This window comes from Triplophysa rosa, linkage group LG6, assembly GCF_024868665.1.
Source record: "Triplophysa rosa linkage group LG6, Trosa_1v2, whole genome shotgun sequence".
Classification (NCBI taxonomy): Eukaryota; Metazoa; Chordata; class Actinopteri; order Cypriniformes; family Nemacheilidae; genus Triplophysa; species Triplophysa rosa.
In genome coordinates this window covers 15,074,090-15,099,495 of record NC_079895.1, presented here as the reverse complement: position 1 = coordinate 15,099,495, position 25,406 = coordinate 15,074,090, and the positions used below count along the sequence as shown (strand labels likewise).

The following is a 25,406-nucleotide window of genomic DNA, read 5'->3' as shown; positions in this document are numbered from 1 at the left end:
TGGGAAAGGAGACAACTTCACTGTGAAGTTTATTTTAAAAAAGACTGCAGCTCTAGTTTATTTTTGTTTGGTTCACGTATTAATAATGCCTAATTTGTTAACATAATGCATTGTTCCATTAAAAAAATCATTTTGGTAACCCAACAATACATTCAAATGTAAATTTGCTTTGGCTTACTTTGTAAAAACGTAATTTTATAATAATAATACAAGATGTGCATTGAGTATTTATATACTTCCTAAATAAAATGCCTTTTGTAAATGAATATGTGTTCAATTAGGTTACATTTGTATTTATGTGTTTCTTTGGATAAAAAAATGCTTATAAAAACATGTGAAATCACCAAACCAGAATGACCAAAATCATAGTAAACACTTTGTTCATTTATTACATTTATTATTTTCTAGTGCTTTTCTGCGATTTATCCTCGTCCATGCTCTTAAAGCACTGATATATTTACATATGTAACAATCAAGATCTCTTTCAGAGACTTCCGCATTGTTTAGAGGGAACAATACATTCCGCGTCCTCTCATTGGATTGTATGACAGAATCTGGGATCAGAGCCATCGAGCAAACCATCCTCCCCATACAGAGACTTTCAATGCTCAGTTTCAGCCTCAGTTTGCTCAATACAAATCCAGTGAAGTATCAGTATTAACATTCACTTTCATTGCAGCTAAATGCCGCGTCTGTTTTTCTGTCCTATTTAGCACGTAATTAGTAACCAGTTGTCACAAGCAGCACTTGAATTGGATTAACAGACCTTGCTCATTCAGATCTGATTAGACAATACAGTACACAACGCTTCCACCATTGGTTAACTGACAGTTTCCTTCCATTTCCTTTGAAGACGTCTGAAGGCCTGAACAAGCTGAAAACGTTGAAACAGCAACAATATTTTAGACTGTAAGCCGTCTCAAGTGGAGATAAGTCATTTTTCTGTAGTGCTGTTCATCACCGATCATGATTGAAAATCATAAAGGAAAAAGTCCAGTCAGAACTGTGATAAGCATGAACACAGTGTCCCGGGTCTTGAATGTAGGTGCCGCTGAGCTGTGGGTTCGTCTCTGAGCAAACACTGCATTAGTGTGATTGGTTGGCAGATCGACATTACAAACCATCCCTTCACAACAAGACACACACTCCTGCAAGACAGAATCAATACAAATGGTGATACAACTACAGTATGAATAAATGCATCTGCATTATATGATATTTTACGTATATTATTATATGCATATTCAAATTGACAAATGATCACAAAGTACTGAATCACTACTGACAATATTTTTTATATAGGCCCACTGTAAACAATATTTCAATATACATATTTTAACAAAGTATCATATGAAAATTAAGAGCCCACTCCAGTTTTGCCTTTAATCAGCATTTCTGGCTATTCCAGTCCAATGTCTGTTGAATTTCAACAGAAACCAACCTCAAGAATGATATAAAGTCATCCAACAGCAATGTGAAAGACTAAGATAATGCACTTCTAAGAGGCATGAAAGTTGTGAAAAAAATCAGGCATATTCCCTTAAATATTCAAATATATATAAAGCATTAGTATTGTGTTGTTTAAACATGAATATGAACTTGTTTTCTTTGCAGAATTCAAGATCTGCAAACTTTATTTTATTTTTTGTGCGGAAAATGCAAGCCGCGCCTCTTTCTCTCTTCAAATGACCCGCTGTGTGCGCGGCACTCCGAAAAGTTTAACTATTTCCATCTCGATGCGTGCCGCACCACATGCCCATGTCGCCCCCAAAATATGCGCACGCCTGCGTCTACATTTAAAATAACGAATATGCGCACAGAAAAGCCGCGAAATGTGAATCGGGCCTTAACCAGTTTGTCCAGTTTGTTCAATTTTCTGCAAATAAAAAACAATATTTTCATTTGAAAATTGGGAGAAATGTTGAAACAAAATGATTATTAATCACTAGAATGAAACAAAAATAATTATTTTACTTAAATAATACCTATAAATAGTAAATTAAGAAAAACAAAAAATATTTTTTGGAATGGCCTCTTAATTTTTTCCGTGGCTGTATAGATGGACACTCACCAGGTGATGTGGGTTTTTGTGATGTCTGCAGCCTGCTAACCGGCATTCTTCATGCGCTGCACATCTTTTGGTAACAGACTTTGTCCTCCCATTATGATTGAAGCGATGTATTGTCATACAGTATTGGGTATCTACAGATGAAAGAACAGTATACATGGAGTCAATATCCTGGTTCAGTTCATATCATAAACTGTTCAGTTTTAGCTATAATTTCCCAAAAAGAAGATTCCATTTAAATCTAAAGATATCTGTGATCTATTGTAACAGAAAACACGGAATTCAACTGATTTAAAACTATAATTTACAGATGGCTTGCCAAAATCTTTTTTATAATATATAAAAAAAATATGGTTGCGTTTGTGATAAAGAAACATACTCACTCTGAGGGCACCACACATCCTCTGCCCAGCGATTACAGCTGTAGTTGTCTGTGGCTTGTTCACATGTAAAGCACTTGAAACTCTCGGGGTATGGAGTCGCTGTGCACACATAAACACTTACGGTTACACATTTAACAATGTTAACATTATTACATTCATTAACTGTGTGTTGTATGCAAATAGGCTACGTTGGTGTAAATTCTAATAAAAATAAAACATTATATCAATATTTTTTAACACACACTCACTTTCTACAGCAGGCATGAGATTGTAGAAGTCGATGTTGTCACTCATCACCATATCAAGTAGAAGCTGAATAAGAACAGTTACTAAGGCCAGATCTGTTGCCATGTTTAGAGACAGATAGTGACACCTAAAAATAAACAGTTAAAGATAAGATAAATGACTTCCTGTAATTGTTCAATGACACAGAGCGCCTTATTACAATTGTCACAACTGACAACCATTTGTCTGTCAGGACAAAGCGTCCCAATACATATTGGGTTTTTGGTATGCATGGAATAAAACATTTGTTCTTTTTGTGATAATAAACTGAATGCATAAAGTCACATAAAGTTACTAAAATATCTATGGTTTTGGCCCTAGGTTTAAGTATCTATAATTTCAAACAGTAGGCCAGGCCATTGACATCCAAGTACTGAATCCACATGTCTTCCTGACGTCTGGCCACATAGTTGAAATGTCTTATGCTAAAAACACTCTCTCACCTGCCCCTGGCATTTTAAGGAGCAGTAAGGCATGGTGACCTAAGACGTTAATCATTAAGACTGAACATACATTCTCAAAGCACTTTAACATGCACCAGTGCTTGTTTCAGTCAATGTTTATTTACTTTTTGCATCTCTAAATACTAAATACATATAAATACTAAATACTTCGTCTTAGATGCAGCGCGTGGTATTAAGCAAACAGATGAACGTCATTAATCTTGTGGCAGTGACACGCTGTGTCGGAGGGTCTCTGGAGATCACACATAATATAATGACTGACACCACAACAGCAATGAGCTACACTGACCCGGAGGTTAGAACACACACAGGGACCTGTGGTCTCAAGGCTTTTCAGCTCCTAACACAAGTGCTCTCAGGTCAAATACCAGCTCGTGGACATGCAGGGACTTAACATCAGTGCATTAAGAGTAAAGAGCGTAAAATGGTTGTTTGAATCTAACTCATGTAAAACCCATGCATACACGCGCACACACACGCATGCACATTGTAGACAGATTGTTCTAAATTCGCCAGAATACTGGTGACCTTTCACAATTGGACCATTTAAACGCATTCTCTGAATGTAATTGTATTTCAGTTAAATTAATTCAATGTAAATGAGTTGCGGAGGTCAGCTGCCGTCTGACTGGTTTAGGAACCAAAGTAGAGGCCTTTCTATTGCTTCAGTGATCTGTGAAACCACCTGAATGGCCAACACTGCATGGAAGTTAACCATAGTAACTTATTTCTTTAAAAACAGATTTTTGAGATTCCAACCCCTTAATAGCGTTTCCTGTTACAGTGTCTGATGTCTGTTGATACATTCAAAAGATTTGCTCAAAACTAGTCTGTAAATATCAGAAATCTTCCTGAAGTAAAATAAGACAATAAACATACAAAAACGTAATTACAATATAATATAATACAAAATACAAAACAACACAAAATAATTGTCAGACAGAGAATGCTGAAACACAAATTTTGTTTCACAAATTAGCTAAAATGAATTAAAAATGTATACAATTTAGGAAACAAAGACTTACCTATGGTTTGTAAAACAAAAAGCATTTAGACAGATGTGCATACAGTATATTCCTGCGCTGACTGAAACTTTCAAAAGCCAAGGGCAGAAAAAGCTTGGAAGTCATTTTCCATTTCAGCTCTGTCCCACAACAACAGCACAGAAATCACAGACCCCAACCTCCTGACAACCCCCGCTTTTGATTGGACAGCAGGTGCAGTTTGGGGGCGGAGCTTCTAGCCATTGTGTGAGGCCAACAGTCTGGTGTCGAGTCAGTCTAGCCCAAGTAATTACCATTCACACAAACACACTTAGCACCGCCCCCAAACACCCCCCCTCCTCATAACCTTAAACGAAAACCATCACTCTGCTAAAATGAGGAAATTAGATATAGATTTTTTGATGCAGAAGCAGAGATCAATACTATAAATCCACTAAAGACATGAGGTGCTTGATTGTCTTTTAGGGATGTCATGATATTAGATTTTGACCACAAGATTATTGTGGCCAAAAGATTTCAGCATAATGATATTATCACGACATCTACATTTTTTAAATAAACAAATAATGAGAGAGTTTGTTATATGTAGTATTAACACAGTTTCGATAATCATATTTTATTACGTTTTTTTTTGTCAATACCAGTGACAAACCTAGGCAACATAGTGAATTGTTTTAAAATATCCAATTTATGCCTTCTCTTGTAGAAAAGACTTAAAACGTCTAGGGTATTTAAACAATAAAACATTCTGACAAAAAAATGTTCTGAAAGTGATCCCAACGATATCGTTCTCTGTATCCTTATCATTATAGTTGTGATGTGAACCCCGCTTATCTCCTAATGAAGAACGATTTTTAAAACTTTATGTTATATTTATAGTTATCGTTATAATGTGACCTGCTCTTTGTACTAAAATAGTTTACCAGGCACATAAAGCAACCAACAACAGCAGAATATACACTACAATGCAATTTTGTCACAGTATGATGTGTGGCAGTGTGACTAAAGTTAGCAATTTTTCATCTCTGTGTGCATCAAACATACAATGATTTTTGGTGGTCTGTGAGCATAAACCTGCACAACTAAGTGTGATGCGGGTCGAGAAAGTTTTACTACAGATATCTTTCAAGTCATATCATATGAATAAAGCTGTTAAATTTGACTCAGACTGCTGACATGTGAAAATAAGCAATGTTAATTTTTTTTACTGCCACTGTGACATACGGTAATATTATGGCCTTATGCCAATCCTAAAAAAATCCACATAAAATGCTGCATGTGAGAACACTGTGAAATATATCAATGAAATATAAGAAACTGCTCATATCTCCCTCAAGGCTGCCACAGTAAATATACAGCTGTGAAATTTTCACGTCTTGTGTAAATACCACACCACAGTGAGTTTTAGTGCATCCTTTGAGGTTTATACCAGTCTGATGCTGATGTGCTGACAGGCTTAGAATTGAATTACAGGAATGTTCCCAGACTACCCAAAGCACTTAAAAACCTCAAAACGGTGGATCATCCTTTAATGTGTACCAAATAAAAACTCACTTATGATATTGTCATATAAATTCCTGAGCGTTTTAATGTCTGCTTTAGTCTTGAACAGGATGGCTTGGTGCTTCTTATTCAAGTCTGTAGGTCTCAAGTTCCAATGAAATTTGTATGCTATCATGTATATAATATTGCACACTTCAGTTCTCTGTTTGAGTTAATCCACCCTGACAAATGTGAAAACTGAGCAAAGGTTCTTTAAACAGATTTTGGTGAAGAATGCAAACCCTCCACCTCACGGATGTGTCTCGCCTTAAGGGAAACAGAAGATTTCAAAACAAAGAGGCTTAACAGGACTTGTAAGAAAAGTCAGAGGGACAAATTGTTATGATTTTAGGCTCTTCGTCTTCTTGCTAGTAAAACAGCTTCCTATTTTTATTAGTTATCCCCCTAAAAAAACCAAAGCTCACAGTGTTTTAAACAGCAAATAAAAAAGCAACAATTCAGTCTTTCTACTTAGTTCCTTAAAAGTGACAAAAATGTGGTGGTTCATGGTTAAACACATGAGAACAAAAAATAATGAAATTGGAATTACAATACCATAGGTGTCTTATGCTACTTAGGTGAGGATATAATTCATAATTCATAGCCAAAGGGACTTAAATTCTTTCATCATGTGCAGTATTGCATAATATTCATAAACATTAATAACAAGCCAAGTCCTACATATTAAAGGGAACACTACATTGTTCTAGCAGCTTTTTAACCACACAAGTCACTGTTGGCAGATTTACTGCCCTGTTTTGAAACCTGGAGATGACGGAGAAATCCAGAAAACTTGATGTGCTCTTCTTATCTATGTGCTGATAGACACGCCCTTCTCAAAAGCTGACGGGCTTTTCTGATGCCCTCAGGGCCAAGAGCTGTTTAATGTATTCATTTCATTCTTGTATATTATACAGTGGGCTATTTTTGAGGTTACATTACAAAAACGAGGCCAAAAGTGCACAAGACGTCAGACATTTTATTTAAAAGACCAAACTTCACATACCATCTTTATAAAATACATTAATTTCTAACTGTACCAAGAAGGATATGGCTTAATGTTTTCCGAAATCCCATCTCTCCAGAATGTCATTTTAAGTATATAATATAAAACCACTTTGTCTTGACATGAAGGGGAAGAACAAACATTCCCACAGTTCACATGGAAGCACCTGCATAGTGCTACCCAGATCCTGACAACTCGAGTGAAAAATACGTAAGGCCACATGTCAATATTTCAGCACTTGAAATATTACAAGGAGAAGAAAAATAAGCTATAAGGACCCAATCGCCTATAGGGTTACACCACGACACCATTAAAGAAAAGATAAAAAGCATCACATTTAACAGTAAACATGACACCAAAGCCATGTGCAAATTTGCCCAAACTCATCACACGGCAACACCATAAAAACAATCAAAATGTTTCAGTTACCTGAGATTTCCTCTCAAATTCCGCAAAAAGTAGGGCCTAAAGGATGCTCTTTTCCTCTCTTCAGTCCTTTTTCTTTTTCAAGCAACAGCTGATAAAATGCTTAGGTAACCACACAAATAAAACCAATCCAAAATGCTGACTAAACGAGCATTATATTTACCATCAGCCTACAGGAATTCCTACACGATCTGACCACATTGTCTTTGTCTTACATTAGTCACTGAGTGCTTAGGTATGAGAGTCCACCTTCACAGGAAGTCATGGTGTCATTAAAGCACCAGGTCAGGGATATAAAATCAAGGGGGATTTTTGTGGCGGCTTTTATGGCTTTGTTGTGATTGGTCCCCTCGTGCTCATTTATCAATGCTGACCAGCACACAGACATGTCGGCTGTAAAATACAAAGGCCCTAAGGACAATACAAGAGCACTAGAGCAAAACAAGTACAGGAGCTATTACAACTCTGTGGTTTTACAAACGTTTTCTTGGTATTTGGCTTTTTTGGATATTGTTTAATTTAGCTTAGTTAATGTAAAATAATGTAAAATCTTCTAAAACCTTCCATGGAAACGGCAGTAATAAACACATCAATGTCCATCAAAGCGGTATTTAACTCAATGAAAAATTAAAGGATTTTGAAACATGAGGTATTCAAAGCTATTCAAGAGGCAAAGGTAAAGAATCAAATCTATTCATAGAGTAAATCCTTTGCATAACTTTTTCCATGCGCGGATCAACACTGAACTAACGATCATTGTATAAAACTGCCATTTAAAGATTCCATTAAATCCCTCGGGCTATCATGTGGATAACGGAGATGACGTACGGCAATAAATTTTGAATAATGTTGTGTTGTTGCCCGATCAGGTCTAGTCAAGTTTAGTGAGATTTGTGTGGAAAATCCCTGAGGTGTGTATTTATGTGTTTGTGAGGAGGAGGGTCACATTGAGATATGATTAAAAGGCAGCTTTTAGTGAACCATTTTCACTCACAGTGGATCATTTCCAGTTTCTGTGTAGGCACACAATTTTAAGTCTTAGCTAAGAGCTATTAAACATTCAGTGAACACATGTTGACCAAACGGGGCATGTTGTCACACGGTGCTATCTGAGACCCAAAACTAGACTTAAGTCTCACAATCTAATTCTGAAACAATGAGCATCAAAGTTTGATGTTTTGCATTAATTTCAATATGATTTAAATTTTTGACACAGCCTTCCTCGGTCAATATAAGTGATAGTTCACTCAAAATATGAAAATTCTGTCATGACTTACTCACTCTCATGTTATTTCAAATCTGTATGACTTTCTTTCTTCTGCACAACAGAAAATAAGATATTTTGAAGAAGGTTGGTAAGAAAACGACGGCTGTACCCATTGACTTGCATTGGTTTTGTGTCTATACAATATACGTGAATTGGTACCGCCATTGTTCGAGTGCCAACATTTTTCAAAATATCGTCTTTGTTCTGCAGAGGAAAGAAAGCCATGCAGGTTTGAAATGACAAGATATTATTATTTCTTTAAACAGTCCTTGAAACACATGTTTACACAAAACGTCAACTCAAATTTCCCCTTCAATGTAGACATTTGCTGTAAAGGATGAAAAATTAAGAAACTCGCAATGAAAAATCTGGAGAAAAGGTCACACCGTTTGGCATCCGCAATGAACCTTAAAAAAGTAAGCACCTAAAATTGAACCGGGAACCTGAACATCTTACACTGCAATTTTAGGAGCTCAACAGCCACCAAGTAAAATTACATGCGTCTTAAGTTTCGCTTTGGATTTGTTTGTAGGCCTTTTCTCTTGCATTAATTACTTTTCTGGTACCTGACACCTAAAAGCAGCTTAGAAAGCTATTAGGAAGCTTTAATAACATGCTTTTGCGGTCTCGAATAGTTCTAGCTGACCAAGTCCATCCAACTACATAAATCTTCATAATGGGAACTGACAAATAATTGGGTCTTTATTCCTCAAAAGGCCTTAAAGGGATAGTTCAGCCAAAAGTGAAAATTCCGTCATCAATTACTTACTGTCAGGTTGTTCCAAACCTGTATGAATGTCATGAACCAAACAGATCTCATCCCCCATTTTCTGCCATAGTAGGGAATATAAATACTACGGGAGTCAATGGGGGATGAGATCTGTTTGGTTAATGACATTCTTCCAAATATCTTCCTTTGTGTTTAGCAGAAGACATACATTTATCCAGGTTTGGAACAACCTGACAATGAGTAAATGATGACAGAATTTTTATTTTTGGGTGAACTGTCCCTTCAAGTTGGGTGAAAAAGATGGCCTCACATTTTCTTACCTAAAATAATTAGCATATTTGTTTAATGTTGAAATGATCTGTGCATCATCCCATAAATAAAAGCAGCCCTTCCCACCCAGGGTTCATATGTTGATAAACTAACCCTTGAGTGCCCGCCTCTCTCATTACATGGGGGTGAGAGACCGGGGTCTGTTTAATTGGCCAACTGATTACACCACGTACACTCTCTCGCTCCTCCCGTTCTCTAGCAGACTCTCTGAAGCCTTCCTGTTCTCTGGCCTGTGGGTTCAGGGGGATCACAGCCCCAGAACAACGGCTTCCTTTGTGTGCTTCACTGGGCTGGGAAATGGAGATGAGCTTGTCCATTTGCCTCTGAGGCCACAGAGAGGGCTAGATGAGAAAGCCCTGGGAGAAAAGGGGGCTCAGGTATCACTACCGGCAGGTGATGCATATGGCTCGGAGTTGACATCTAAGACTAGGTAGAGTGCCTATACTGTTGGTATACTGCTTACACACGTAAGGATTTGTCTCACATGGAACCGATAACATTTTTTTATTTGGGTGTTGATGTGAAGTTGATCTGTGTCTCAGTGTCTAATGCCGGGCCCACCAAAAGATTTTTTAAATCTTAAGAGTTTCAAACTGTGAAAGACCACACAAAATCCTAGATTTAATCGTTTTGCTCCTATAATATGTGGTGCCCTGTGATATGATGAAGACAGCAAACCACACACAAACAGATTTTCAAACAAAGCTGTGAACACAGGAAATCTTGCAAATTCTCTCGAAACTTCAGAATAAGTTTTTATTATTTCACTTTATGTTTATTATATACTGTACAGTATGTGTTCAATATAAACAAACGTGTATACATATAACCTTTTATGTGATTTTAAAAGTATTATTTACTGTATTGTTAAGAAATTTCTCAAGCAGCGTCGTCTAAAGCATTTAATGTGGCACAGTGACAGCGCTAGATGTTATTTTATTGCAACTTTCAAATATTGTTGTATTTATGTCTTCACAGTAATTAAAAAATAATACTTATACTGTTTTGTAAAAAATAGCTGTTGATTTCATCACCTGAAAGAGTCCACTGGCTTCATTAGCTGCACTCAGTGCACTGGACCTATTTTTTCTGTTCTACCTTAAAGCATCATCACACTCGGACACCTACCACTACTGTCACTTGCACATAACCTGATTTTTTAATTGAAATGATTTGTATTGCGATGTAATGCGTTTGACAGAAAATCGACAGATAAAAGAAAAGGATTCGGTTGAAGTCATGACTACGGTTGGTGTGCTTCTGTCAGCTGGCTTTCTGATTGGTTATCGTTTTGTTCCACGTGACAATCAACAGCGTTCTCGTGCATTTGACTTCGGGGTTTCCCCCACACATCAGGATTTCTGATCGTAAATATTCAAAATGTTGAATATTTACGATTCGCGATTGGGGTGGCTCCATTGTTCTTCCGATCAGGTTCATTCACTCTTAACACACATCACACCACAGAAAAATCTGATAAGATCATCTGTAGAGCCGTTTAAGATCATCGAGACTTTACCTAGGATTGTTGGAAGGGGAGAAATCAGCCGGATTATCTTGTGTTGAAGCCCCGGCACATTATCTAACATTCTCTCTCAGCTCTGAGCTATATTGATTGATTGGCCCTAAAATAACAGTGCCTGCTTGGATTTAAGTCAATTGTTCAGGCCACCCACAGGTGTAAAGTATTACTCTTTCACAACAGCAGCTAGGAGGCATAAGGTTGGCTTATTTTTGCCACAGCAATTAACTCTAATTTGTGTCGGCATCACATATTCTCTTGCCAGAATTAAGTGCTTCATGTTACACCTTAGTTGGGGTTTAAAGAGGGATTAACATAAAATGTAAATATGTATTTGACTATTAAAAACACACCAACAAAAAAAACTCAGTTCGTTTGATGTGAAAAGCAGTGATTTGTTTAGTCACTTTGCTTTACAATAGAAAATGTTTTGTCAGTTAAGTCATTTTGGCTAGTTACAAATGCAATTCCAAACAGTTTAATACAAGAAGAAAATCCTTAAGGCAACAATTGCATGCTGCAACTCTAGTGCATTTTCTATTTACAATGTAAGTCAATAATTAATTTACCTCTTGAAAGCACTAAGCTTTTACACATTACAATATACACAGTACTTAAGGATAATATACCACATTTACCAGCTATTGCATAGTTGGCAGAATTATTGCCAGTTATTGGCTGAAAGACAATAAGAGATTGATCCAATGAAATCGGGAGATCTGCAGAGAGATAAAGAAATAAAAACAAAGAACAGATATGCCCAAACACTTTACTTTCCTTAAACACACCGCTTCTCTAATCAGTAAGGCATAAATTACTTATTCTTTGACTGGGGTTTTAAGTAAAACTAGCAGATGCAAGAAAACCCATTAAAACACACCATGTTGTTCTGCAAATACTGTAAAAATGTTTACACCAAACGGGAATTAAGCGATTTGCTCGAGTAAATTACAAACAAGTCAATGCAAAGACGCGAACTGACGGCAGGCAGTGCGAATGACGTAAATCGGGCGGCCGAGCAAGTGGAAAAACTCAACCAAGAAATTCGCACGAAGAGCTCATTGACACCTACTGTTTGACAGGTGCAGACCCGTAAAGACACTCACCGTTGCGTCACTCACGCAAAAATAACGAACTTTTCCTGTGAGTATTAAAGAGCAAGGAACACGATTGTTCGCGTTTGGTGTGAACACAGCACAAGAATGTACAAACTTTGTACAAAAAAAATGTACTCACCCTCATTTCATTTCAAACCAGTATTAGTTTCTTTCAACTGCAGAACACAAAAAAATATATTTTGAAGAATTTTTGTAACCGAAGAACGACGGTACCAATTGACTTGCACTGATTATGTGTCTTTACAATAGAAGTGAATGGGTACTACCGTTGTTCGGTTACCAACATTCTTCAAAATATATTTTACATGCAGGTTTGAAATTACATGAGGGTGAGTAAATCATGACAGAATCTTTGGGTGAAGTATCCCTTTAACAGAACCTATTGAGCCAATTCATTAAACGGGCGATTTAAGGGTCTGAATCATTTCATTTTGTCAAGAGGAACTAGTTACTCATCCAGAACTTTTCCATTGGTGTTTAATTAACTGGGCAGAGTTCTTTATCTAAACACACACTGGGATCAAACGTCCAGATCTAAGTGCCTATTACCTCAGTCTGTACTGTCGTCGTAGTTGATTCGAGGGTGAGGATCTAATCTCCCGAGATGATGAGAGATTGAGTTCTTATCCAAACTGCTCTCGTCAGGTTAAGATTAAATAGAACCCTTTAGCTGTCTCACCTGGGACTTTGGCCAAGGTTGGCTGAATAGAGATGCCTGGACATTTATTCTGTGTGAGGGAACAGTAAGCTCCAACTCTTCTCCCTGCATTCTCAGGATTTGCTGAGGATTACAGCGCTCTTATTGAAGAGAGCGATGGGATGGAATGCAATCTGTGTTAAGAGCTATGATACCACGGAGGTCACGGTCAGTTGAAGTGAGGGATGAGAAAAAAAAGTAGAAATGCAGAAGCAAAATGCTGCTTGATGGCTACTGTTTGCTAAAGCATGCAGACCTTGTTAATAATGAAAGTGTCCTAACCCCAAGAAAAATCCCTCAGAACAGTACAGCACTTACTTTGTTCTTTTAGAGTTTTGGGCCCAGTTTTACAGACAAGGCTTAAGACTAGTGCCAGACTAAAAAAAAGTTTGAGCTGTCTTAACTGAAAATAAATTGCCCTGACATATCTTAAAGGTGCCTTGAACTAGGACAACAATTTTAACCCGAGTTTTTGTTATATAAGAGGGAATCTTATTCAAGCGAACATCCTGTAAGTGTCAGACCTGAAAACATCCTTGTTACTGAAATAATAACTGTTATTGACACGAGGCTCAGCGAACGGCAGGTCCTGGAATGCACCTATCTATAGGTTGAACACCGCCTCCAAAGAAGAATATCAATGCCTACTTCTCGAGCCCTGCCCACTGGTTTGCGCATGACAGTACTGAACACAAGCTGCACGGAACCAGATAGAGCGAGTGTAAGCGTCATGCCGTTAAAGATCGCAAAATATTGTGCAGTGCCTGGTTGTGGAAGAACACAGTCGCTGCATAACCTTCATTCGGATTCCGACAGTAGGAATGCGTGGTTGAAGTTCATTTTTAAAGACGTTCCAGCTCACGTGGGGAAAACATTGAGCGTTTGTTCACTTCATTTCAATGCGGATTCCTTGAACAAGTCTTTGCGGAGAGACTAAAATTAAAAAGCAATGCTGTGCCGTCAATATTGGATCCGATAGGAATGGCGCAGCAATCTTATGTGAGTAAAACATATTTGTACCAGGGCTGGGCGGAATGACGGAATATTCCGTTACCGCGGAATAAAATGTCAACCGTAAGAGATTTTTCTATTCCATGTATTCCGCGGAATGTAAATAAGTAGACGTGGTTAACTCGGCGCTCTGCAAATTAGGCGCTATTCTGAAAAAAACGAATGAATTAATCCACCCGTAACAAATGAACGTATCAAACATTCTTTTGACCTTCTTTCAGTCTGTAGTTTAGTGATCCGCTCCAGTCCGGCGCGTTCTCTCTCACCCGCAGTGCTCGTGCAGGGATCTGTGCCAGCATTTAAAAAAGCTCATTCTCAACACTTATTTCAGACGTCAGGTTGTTTTGAAAAGCTGTTAATAGTTTTAAAAGTTTAACTTCAGGCGAGCCAAGCTGAAACTTGCGTTGAAATGCGCGATGATGCTCGTGAGCGCGTGAGCGCTTTGATGTGACGCGCTTCTACCTCCAGTTTTGGGAGACGCGTGAGGAGTCACCAGAGACTCGCAGTGCAAAAACAAGCCCGAGAATAAACAAACCTAAAGACAGAGAGTCGCAACACACTAAAATTGCTCATCTAATAGAGAGTGAAGAGCGATAAAGACCTACAGTACAGACCCCATGAACACCAGTTTATAACACTAGTCTACTGTACTCTCATTGTTTGTGCATATTCATACTTTATTGTTATATATGTTGTCTATCTTCATACTGTATATGATATAGCCAGAAGATAAATATGAATAAATAATACATCTGATTATCAGAACTTAATTTGATATCTTTAGTACATTTTCATAACTTGCCTACATTTTAACTATGGTGAGCATTTAAATGAACTGTAATAAATAAATTAGTTAAATCAATCTAAGAAAAATGAGGTATAAAATATAGAATTATAATGGGAAATTGTTTCATGAAATATATCGTTACCGTGAAATAAAATTACTCATTCCGTGAAATAGATTTTTGGCCCACCTCTAATTTGTACTATGCGTCACTATTGCTTTGTTAGAGATCGCTTGATATGCCCTGATAGTATTACCTGGGGACCTCTAGTCATTTGTAATAATTGTAATCGGCATCTCTGTGATTTGGCGGGCTCATATATCATTTTTCAAGGTTTTGTCCACCAATTGCGAATAATGGAGGCTGTTTTGAAGTGTTTTGATATTATTTCTGGTGCTGGGTCATATCCATATCTGCCATAACTGTCATTTTGTCCGGGAGTCTACCGTTGGTTTATTTATCATGAAAACTATATCATTTGAGACCCGCGATCGCTGTGATTTTCTGTCCGGTTCGCGGGAATCACGGGTCTTAAATGCTGACATGTACGGTCATATATCACTAAACACCATACAACTATAGGCTATACAAACTATACGCAAAGCCTTGCCATCACATCCGGGAAATAAGTCCGTAAATTTGAGTAAAATCACATTACATAACGTTACATGTCTAACCAAATTCACAGAAGGCTCCAACTAAGTCAACTACGCAAGCTCCTATCCAATCATAGCAGTGGGCATTTACTTCCAAGTCTTCTATGCGGCCCACCCTTAAAAACCTAGCGTTTCTCCAGCCAGCCTCAAAACTAGGGTAGAAAATATCCCATTACTTATTGATTTTGATGTTTTCGAATGTAAAAACCACGCGAACGTCATAAGTAGACATCAGACAATAGTATAAAACAATAAAAACGGCCAGTTCACTGCACATTTAAAATATGTCATTGCCATTGTTTTGTCTCAAGATGCACACCAGTAATGAAAGCTTTAGTGTAAGTTCTACTGGAAAGACCGTAATGCTACGTCATCCATTCATAAAGATCTAGTTATCCAATCACACCTTGACACCAAGTATAAAAACACACCGGACTTACTCTCTCATTTGCTGCCTGCAGGTTTCGTAGTCGAAGTTCCTGTCTTGTTCTCGTTTGCAGCTCACTATGAACCAAAAGGCGATCGTAGATTTCGATATTACCGATTCAGATGAGAATACAGTTCCACCTTCTCTCTCCGTGCGACGAAGCTCCCGTATCCAAACACGGGAAAGTCCCTGGACGCAATGGCCATCGGTAAAATCGTAGCCACCCCGGAGGACCTCGGAATTCCCGTCAACAGCGACCTTTCACGTAACGACCTCTTCCTCCTGGCTTCCAACACCCTGAGCAGCTCCCCCGTATCACCAAGGGAGGCTACACCGTCCGCCTCCGACCCATTAGCTCAAGCTAAACTAGCCGCCCGGAAAAGGACTGCTAAGTCTTCTCCACCCACCTAAGAGAGCCAAGTCCTCTCCTTCATCATTACCGCCTTACCCCAGCCGTGAACCAGAAATTTCAAATGGGCAGAAGGACTTACTGAAACCGTTAAAAGTTTTGAAAACAGCCTGGGAGTGTTTGAGACTGCCTTTTCCACACATGCGCCTGGATTACCCGATACCTCAACGTCATCAGACCCACTTTCTGGGTTGTCCGATCGCCCTATGGCTCCCTTCACGTCCCCCGCCATGCCGATTGTTGCTCCATCCATGTTCCAAGTCACACCTGAGCCAGCCGCTACGCCTCATTATAATCTATCCACGGCTGTTTCCACGCAAAGTTTCGGTAGGCCATTCGTTCCACCCACTGCCGTCACCGTGTCCTCGAAAATCAGATCTGAAATAATCCATGGTAAGGACAATAACTTGGCTGCATTACTGCTCCCATCGCCAGCAATTGATCGTCAAATGGTTGACTGTGGCAACGTAGCTGTCTATCTCAAAATTTCAGATCCAGGACTCCAACGCAATCTCTCGTTCGGTCAAATTCGTCAAAGCCTTTGGTATTTACCAAAATATAATTTGTCAAACCTCCCCCAAACGCAGGGAAGATTTCGATCTCTATTTGACTATGCTAGCAGATTTCAACCAAAGATACCGAGGGACTTTGTTCTATGAATATCACAAGTTTTTTTCCGCAAAATCGGCTTCCTTTGTCACGCTTTTCAACAATAGGCTGGACTGGTCCATGACTGACTCTGAACTTCTGTTCTTTCATTGGTGGTCAAAGAACCCTGGTCTGCGCGGTGTGCAGCTCACATGGACACTCCTCACCTCTCTGCCCCAAATCCTTCACTACACAATTTCCGCGCTCTGTCCATGGTGCTGACTCTCCTTACGTCCCACTCGATGTAAAAGGCCATCCCATAATTGAATTTCTGCGATGCAAGGAATATAGAAATTCTCTCCAGTTTCCTTTCCTCCCACCCCGATTCTTTCCTCGTGGATTATTTACTAAATGGGCTCTCTCAAGGGTTTCGGGTTGGCGTTCTTTCTCTCCTGTCTACATCTTACATAGTTTATAATCTTCAGTCTGCCTTAGCCAACCTGATGTGGTTTGTGACCTGTTAGCTAAAGAAACCTATAAAGACTACCTCATTGGCCCTTTTAGCTGCCCTACTTTTTCCCCATTTCGAGTAAACTCTATCGCCATAGCTACATGTAAATATTCAGGGAAAAAACGCTTGATTTTCGAAAAGTATTCACCCCACTCTGACAGCGTCGCGAGCGTCAATGAATGCATTCCCTTCGCACCCTTCTCACTCTACTACACTTCCATTGACGATGCTATCCATCTAATTAAGTTAGCAGGACACGGTTCTTGGCTAGCAAAAGCAGACACAACAGATGCGTTCAAAATTATTCCTATACACCCTTCCGATTGGCCACTTTTGGGCGTTAAATGGGACTCTTTACTTTATTTCGCAATGAGACTTGACATAATCTTTTGGCTGTAGATGTAGTCTGCATATTTTCAATTGTCTGTCGGAAGATCTGTGTTGGATTTTGCTGAATGTTTGCAAACTCCCTTTCGTGTTACACCTATTCGACGATTTTTTGCTAGTCGACTTTCCCTCTCCCCAAAGCTCAGTGCATGTTTTTTGCGAATTAAGTGTTCCACTTTCAAACAAAAGAAAACAGTGGGCCCTTCTACATCTCTCGAATTCCTCGGAATTGTTCTCAATTCAGTTATGATGCTAGCCTCTCTCCCAAATGAGAAACTCCTTAGAGTTAGATCCATAATGAATTCCTTCCTCGACCAAAATACAGTTTCCAAAGGTGACATGCTCTCTTGGGGAATCTTAATTTCGCAATGAGAATTATACCGCAAGGTGGCTCATTTATCTCCCTCTTGCTGAATTTGTCTGACTCCGCTGACCTCCTCTCAGACATGGTCCATCTAGACCAGGGGTATTCAATTAACGGAGGTCAATATGTTTTTTTTAAATAACAAAAAATAAATATTTAATCAATTTAGCCCACTTGGATATATATATAAAAGATATGATCTTTTATCAGGCCATTTATTTTATATTTTGATATCCACAGTATGTATGTATTGTAGGCTCTGTGGCTTTAGGGGAATGCCCTCTTAATAGAAGTCTGATCATTAATATTTGTAAGAAAAAAAGCTACAAACAACAAATTTAATGTAAGAATTAAATTGCTCTCATCATAAACAGAAAACAAAGTTACTTACTAAATTAGCCTTTCCATGCCTTTCATACCAGAACTACTTCTATCTTTAAATTCCCAATTAGAACAAAATGTGATCCTGCTTGTGAAAACCCAGCGAGTCTTTTTACTGTTTTCTACATAAAATCATCCTACAGAATATTCTGTGAAAATATAACAACAATATCTTCAATATTGACTGAATAATGCCATTTCAAAGATAAAAATTTTAGTTAATGCTTGAAATTAATCTTTGATGCTTGTTATTTAATAATTAATTAGTTTATGAGACTTTAGCCTGGGTTTTCACAGGGACACAAATGTTTACATGCTGATAAATAATGCTAATGATAAATGTAGGCTAGATAAAAACGTTATGGTTCATAAAATATTGCAAATCTGGTTGAAAGGTTGGAGACATATAGCAAACAGTAAACAGACTGACAGAAACAAATACTTTAATATTGCTGCATTTTGTTTACTGTTGTGTCTCCATTTATCTGCTCTGCGTGTCTGCACTAGTGTTGTTAAAATAAGCACGTGTCTGCTGCTCTTCATGCGGCGCGTCTTTGGCGGGAGAGAAGCAGCGCACGCGGAGCGGAAAGGGTTCAAATGAAGCGCGTTTATAGCTAAAAGATATCACAGGATATAGTGACAAAAGATCAATTACATAAATGTTCCTGAGAGTACACGTGATGTGATTCTCCGTTGTGTAGACGCGCGGCTCAATTTAAACAACTGAAAGAGTCAAAATTTTAAATGTCTCGCGGTCCGGATGAAACGAAGCAAAGGTCCGGATCCGGCCCGCGATCCGCCAGTTGACGATGACTGATCTAGACGAAGGGTGCATATCAGACCTTAGATTTTGGTCGCACCTGCTTAGCAATTGGAATGGCATCTCCTTCTTCTACAATGACATTATCGAATCCTCCAATACTCTTGATCTGTTTACCAATGCAGCTCCTTCCGTCGGTTTTGGTGGGTACTTTCAAGGGCAGTGGTTTGCTGAGAAATGGCCCGTCGAATTCTTGTCCCTAACACCCATTTCTACTCCAACCACTCTCTACGAATTATACCCTATCGACGTAGCTAGCGTTCTCTGGGGCTCGAATTGGTCACGTAAACGCATTATCATGCATTGTGACAATGTGGCCACCCTCGAAATAATAAATAAAGGTCGATCCCATTACCAAGCCAGCATGTCTATCCTTAGACGTCTAACTTGGCAATCCGTAATCAATGATTTCATCATTACAGCTGTACATATCCCGGGGCATACCAATGCCAATAGCTGATGCTCTCTCTCTCGATTACAGGCTTTCAGATGACTCTGTCCAGCCGCAAAAAAGGAACCAACTCCATGTCCGACCCTGCCCGAAATCATTTTAGATTAGAGCCCCAGCTTTACTCCTTACTAAATTCAACGAGATTCTACATCACTCAAGGTTTAGCGCCGTCAACTCGTAAAGCGTGGTCCTGGTTCACCACATATTGTTTCTCTTTTCATATTCCAATTTTCCCTGTTCTACTCTCGACAGTATGCATGTTCGCAGTACAGTTTCAAGACTCGTCATTTAAAGATCGCTACGATACGAATACTGTTGGCTGGCATGCAATTTCATGCTGGATATCACAATAGCCTTTTCTCTATGCCCTCGATACGGCTGCTACTCCGAGGCAAAGAGAAATCAACTCGAAAGATTCCAGACAAACGTCTCCCTATTACAATCGATATCTTATACCTATATATATAAGATATACTATATATCTTATAGATTGTGTTTGTGGCAACATTAACGTTCAACTTTATTGTATTGGCCAAATGAAAACATGGGTGATTTGTAACATACAACTTAAAGAAAACATTTTTAACTACAGTAAAACACTCATTCAACTTTCCCCTAAAACTTTACAGTTGCATTAAATTAAAAACCCATCAACGGGGCACATGCAGTTTGAATAGTCACAATGCTTCTGAATGTTTTTATCGTCAAAATGAATTAAAGCAGATGCCAAAATGTTTTAGGAAAATTGTAGGCTGTGTAAATTAACAAATAACAGCCATAAGAGTAGGCCTATTCTTTAACATATACAAAGAGTTGATTTTAGACACTCCATTAATGCTTCCTTTTACTTTTGGAGATAAAAGCGTATGTGACTCTTATCAATGATGCTGGGAACCTCTATTGTTTAAGTGACCTTGAGGGCAAGAGCAGGTGACCCTTCCCAGTCATTCTACTCAGTCACATTGTGATAGTTTAGACCATTGCCCAGGTTCAGGCTTATCTCCACGCTTGACCATCCCCAGTCATTCTAGAGGGTAATGTTCACCTGCCCACAGTACCACATTACTGAGCCACATCACATCTTATGTTTTCAGCTACCGGTTCCACTGTAGAAATTGACTATTTGAAGTCAGCCATAATTTATTTATTTCACAAGCAAAAGTGATAAATACTAAGATAAAAAGTGATTTATTTGGTCATGTGATCTCAACATGTCTGGCCCCATGAGGCGTCCCACACCATGTACAATACAGTAAACCAGTTTTCATTATAGGTTACAGATGTGACTCCTCAACTCATGTGCATGCAAACATTTCTGGAACATGAAAAAACTGTCCACTTCAGGAAGCAATCTAAAAATAGCGACTATTTTAACTATCGAAAACCGTCTCCTTACACAAGGATGTATTGGTCTTAACATGCCCACAGCGAGGCAGGGCCTTTCAGGTTAGTAGTTAAAAAATACAAGTCAGAACCTTTCCACAAATCGAAATGGCATGTTTGCATGCATCATACTTGAACATGACATAACCAGAATCATGTCATAGCATTCAACAGCAGGTAAGTCACTGTACGGGATAGCCTACTCGTGAGCACCCTTTGCGAGTCAAATGTAAAGAGATTATTTTAATGATAGACTACACAAATAGCTGAACTCTTACGTAGTCTAAGCACCACTTCAGCGAGTAAAACAACCCTGTGTTTAAAGTACATGCAAACACATATTAAGCAAAAATCTTTGCACAGCATCTATAAAGGCCGAAAAAAATCCCCGATGCATTTGAGACTTGAAAATATTCAATTCAATTTTATTTATATAGTGCTTTTCACAATGTGCATTGGTCCAGAGCAGCTTTACGGGAGAAAATAAGAAAAATTGAAAAACACAGAAAAGGTCAAACACAGCACAGTGCATGGTGTTTATAGAACAAGCAAGATCATTCTAGTAAATAATATCTAATAAATTATCTTCTTAATGCACACTTTTTAAAGAACACACAAAGTAGATTCAACATTACAATTTAGCATCATTTTGTTGATAAGAGTCAGCACAGAGCAGGTTAGGTCAGTCAACAACAGCTGTGACTACTAAACATCTTACATCATTACATGATCAAGATCTCTCACCATCTGACTCACTTTAACAGAAAAAAACAGACCGTCTGAATCAAAGCGGACAAGCAAACAAGGCTCCACTCTCCGTGTAAGTGATAAAAACATAATCGGTGTTATGCGGCCACTCTTAAAATTCCATAGTAATTGCTAAGATTTGAAGATGGAGTCAGTTAATGACTTAATGAGACTGAAGGTACAAAACAGTCGAGTCATGTGGCTCTGTTCCAAACAGGTTTTTGCAGAACATAACAAGCAAACTATTGACTAACAATGTCAAGGGAAAAGGATTCATTTTTGTTCACAGCTGCAGGCGTATAGTTTCTTGCAATTACTTACACACTCCTTTGAATTATAATTACTGTACATTTAAATTATAACCATGCAGCCGTCTATTGATATAATTGATATGGATGTCCTATAAATAACAGGTCAGGAAAATGTAATTTTCTTAATGAGATGAAAAAGTTAAAATATTATTTTTACTTGCACATGCACTTACTGTATGTCAATACTGTATATATTAGTATTGTTCCACTCTACAAAATACATAAAGTCTAGGCCAAAAATATGTCCTTTTTTATTCAAATATATTATTAAAGATGTATTAAACACTTTGTTTGTATGCCTATTCGTGTTGCATATTGCATTTGGGGTATAAACTAAAGCTTAGCTTTGAGCAGAATTTAGGGAGGCTTGTCAGAATGGCTACTAAGTCTTACTACCCAAGACAGAAACAACAAAATATTAATAACAGTCACTGTACTGTATGCCGTAGTTCCATTTTTTATGGTCCTTTATCTATACATTTTTTGTATATCTGAATAAAACCCATATTTCTTGAAATTGGTAACTTAGTGAATAATTATGTCCAATGAATTCTATAAAAGTGTAGTGCTTTGTCCACTAAAAGCACTGGATTTGATATAAAACAACTGTTAATTATATATTATTATAATAATGTTTAAATTACCTATAAAACAACATACAAGTAAGAGAGATTTATCTTCATTGTTTTTTCATTTAAATTTTTGATATGTCAGGCCATAGGACACATGTGCAATTTGTCAACTACCCAAATATAAATTACGGTTACACTTTATATTAAGGTACATAAATTCATCATTAACTACTTGCTTATTAACATGCATATTAGTATGTATAAATATTGATGCCATATTAATGCCTTATTTTGCATTGCCTTATTCTACATCTACATCCCTTAATCCTACACAATACCTATCCCTAAAAACTACCTTATAAGCAGTAATTAGAAGTTTATGAGGCAAAAGTCATAGTTAATAGTTAGTTAGTAGTTAGTTAATAGTAGAATTGGTCCCTATTCTAAAGTGTGACCCAAATTACAATAGCAAAGATAATATGCAAAATATTTTATTTTAAGAATACACTGTAAATAAGTAATTTTACTGAATTTAGCTGTCATTTTACGAAATGTTACTGTTTTAGAGATTTTTCTCGTATAAACAGAAAAAGACTGCAAATTTACCAGAAAATTGGGAAAATCAACTAATTTTACAGGGAAAAACATTTACTTTTACATTATATTTCTGGCCCCTCAGATGCTGGAAAATTTCTGTTTTTTACAGGATTTTTTACAGTCTATTTTTGAAATTTCAGAAACATTGTAATAGACTGCATAACAGAAAAAGACCACAAATTTACAAGAGAAACAGAGAAAAACCATGTGTTTTTTTGTTATATTACAGAATAATTTTCGGGGGTTTTTTCCGGGATTTTTTTACAGTGTATGTAAAAGCAGCAAAAATGTATTTCCAATACCACAAGGTACAGTAGATTAGACTTAAACTGATTGAATGAGCTACGAGTAGATAAAGGATACCAAAGGATTTTTTGTTGGGCTGTGTGGTTCTATACAACCCTTTAGCATCCACAGAACCTTTCTATTGCACAAACACTTCGTGCAATGTAAAGGATATAAACTGTAAAAAGTTAAAAAATAAAAATATATTTTAAAAACCTACAACTAAAAGGTCCTTTTAGGGACTAAAAACGGTTCTTCTATGGCATCACTGGGAGTCCCTTTTCAGCAGCATTATGTTTAACAGTGTTGAAACAGTGAAGCGTTCAATCTTTGGGTTCAGCGAGGCATACTGCACTTCAGGGTTTGAATGACTGGACACAACCTGCATGCTCATCTCTTGTGGGCTCCACTACACACAGTTAATGACAGTCAGACAGACTCTCGATTGCACAGATACATACAAGCTGACAGCCGAATCTGATCCCGACCGTCCCGGGTAAGAGTGAGCTTTCACTGACAGACTAATGGAAGCCCTCTCATACCACCGAGACTGCTTCTTTGGCTACATCAAAGACCACAATCCTGCCTGTGATCAACTAGTGTCCTCCAGTTCTACATGAGAGAGGAGATGAGTGACATCTGAGGTAAGAGGAGAGGAGGGGCTCTCTTTCACTCCTCAGCACCTTAACAAAATTACAGATGGCAAAGATATGCACAATGGAGGGTATACTGTATGGTAATCACATCGAGGACAAATATATTTTTTGGGGGGAACTAAGACATATGAAGATAATTGGTTTGTAGAGGAATAATCCCAGGTACACAGTTGTAGCAGTTGTGATATGATTGTGGTATCAAAAACTTTTTTAAACTAACAAAGCAGTTGCACAAGAGGGGTTTATGTCACTGCTTGTTTCTTCCTCACAAACTTAACATATAGGTTTCTTTTTTTGTATAAAAGAAATATTGCAGGTGGATCAGTGTTCGCCATCTCCTGTCCTGACCGTCTGGTACTGTAGTTTTTGGTGGCAAGGTTTCATTAAAGAAATCTATTTGGGGAAGCTGTCACATGGTTTAAAAAAAGTTGTTATTTTACACGATTCATAATAGATTAAAAGAATGGTTTGATATTATGAATTGAAGAAAACAATTGTATCTTTTCTCTTTTTGATACTTTACAATCTTTAAAATAACTGAATCATTCCAAATACAAATATTATGGATGTTTTCACGCTGTAGACTTTTTTGCTGCCTTAAACTTTAAGAACAATCAAACTTAAAAGCCCTTGTAACTTACCATTTTAAGCCCTGGAATGTTTATATTACTTAATAAAACCTTATTTTTAGCCTGTAGTTTACTGCAATACACCGCGAGTAAAAGTTGATGAAAAAAATACCAAGTACTTAGAAAATAGCACAAGGCAGTTCTTAAAACTGCATTCCATATTTCATTCAGACTTTATAAAATAGCTCATTCTGAAAAATAGTCAGCAATGACAACTATCACCGGTCTCTGTGAACAACAGGAGACAATCTCAAAATTCTTTCGTCTTTTTCAAAATATCTTTCAGTTTCGAGAATGCAAGCAAAGCTTTGTTTATTTTGAAGGTAGGTTCGTTAGATCAAACGAACATCATGTACAAACGTGTCTAATGCTGTGCGTGTATTGGTTTGGTGTTGGACAAGGAGTTTAAAAACCAAACTCAACTCACACTTACCGTCGACTTCTGCAGAAATGAAATCACACCCTCTGTATCCGAAGGTCACCCACCCACCCTCTGTAATCTGATCAGACAGACCACCAACTCCTTCAGCAATGGAGAAGTTAGCGCGTTGTAGTTTGCGAGGCGTATGAGCGTCACAAAACACGTCTTTTATT

General features: G+C 37.9%; 1 protein-coding gene across 2 annotated transcripts; it reads right to left on the bottom strand.

Moving 5' to 3' along the window:
• Window positions 1-388: 388 nt before the first annotated feature.
• Window positions 389-25,329, bottom strand: lypd6b (LY6/PLAUR domain containing 6B). 2 transcript variants are annotated; one of them, XM_057336516.1, is made up of 5 exons: window positions 25,246-25,329; window positions 2,700-2,824; window positions 2,452-2,550; window positions 2,072-2,202; window positions 389-1,148 (listed from the first exon to the last, which is right to left on the bottom strand). In XM_057336516.1, the coding sequence occupies exons 2-5, from the start codon at window positions 2,800-2,802 to the stop codon at window positions 978-980; spliced, it is 504 nt and encodes a 167-aa protein (XP_057192499.1). In that variant the 5' UTR covers window positions 2,803-2,824; window positions 25,246-25,329; the 3' UTR covers window positions 389-977. The 2 variants fall into 2 exon arrangements, with proteins under 2 accessions (XP_057192499.1, XP_057192498.1); XM_057336515.1 differs by lacking the exon at window positions 25,246-25,329 and adding an exon at window positions 4,226-4,274.
• Between the last annotated feature and the right edge of the window lie 77 nt (window positions 25,330-25,406).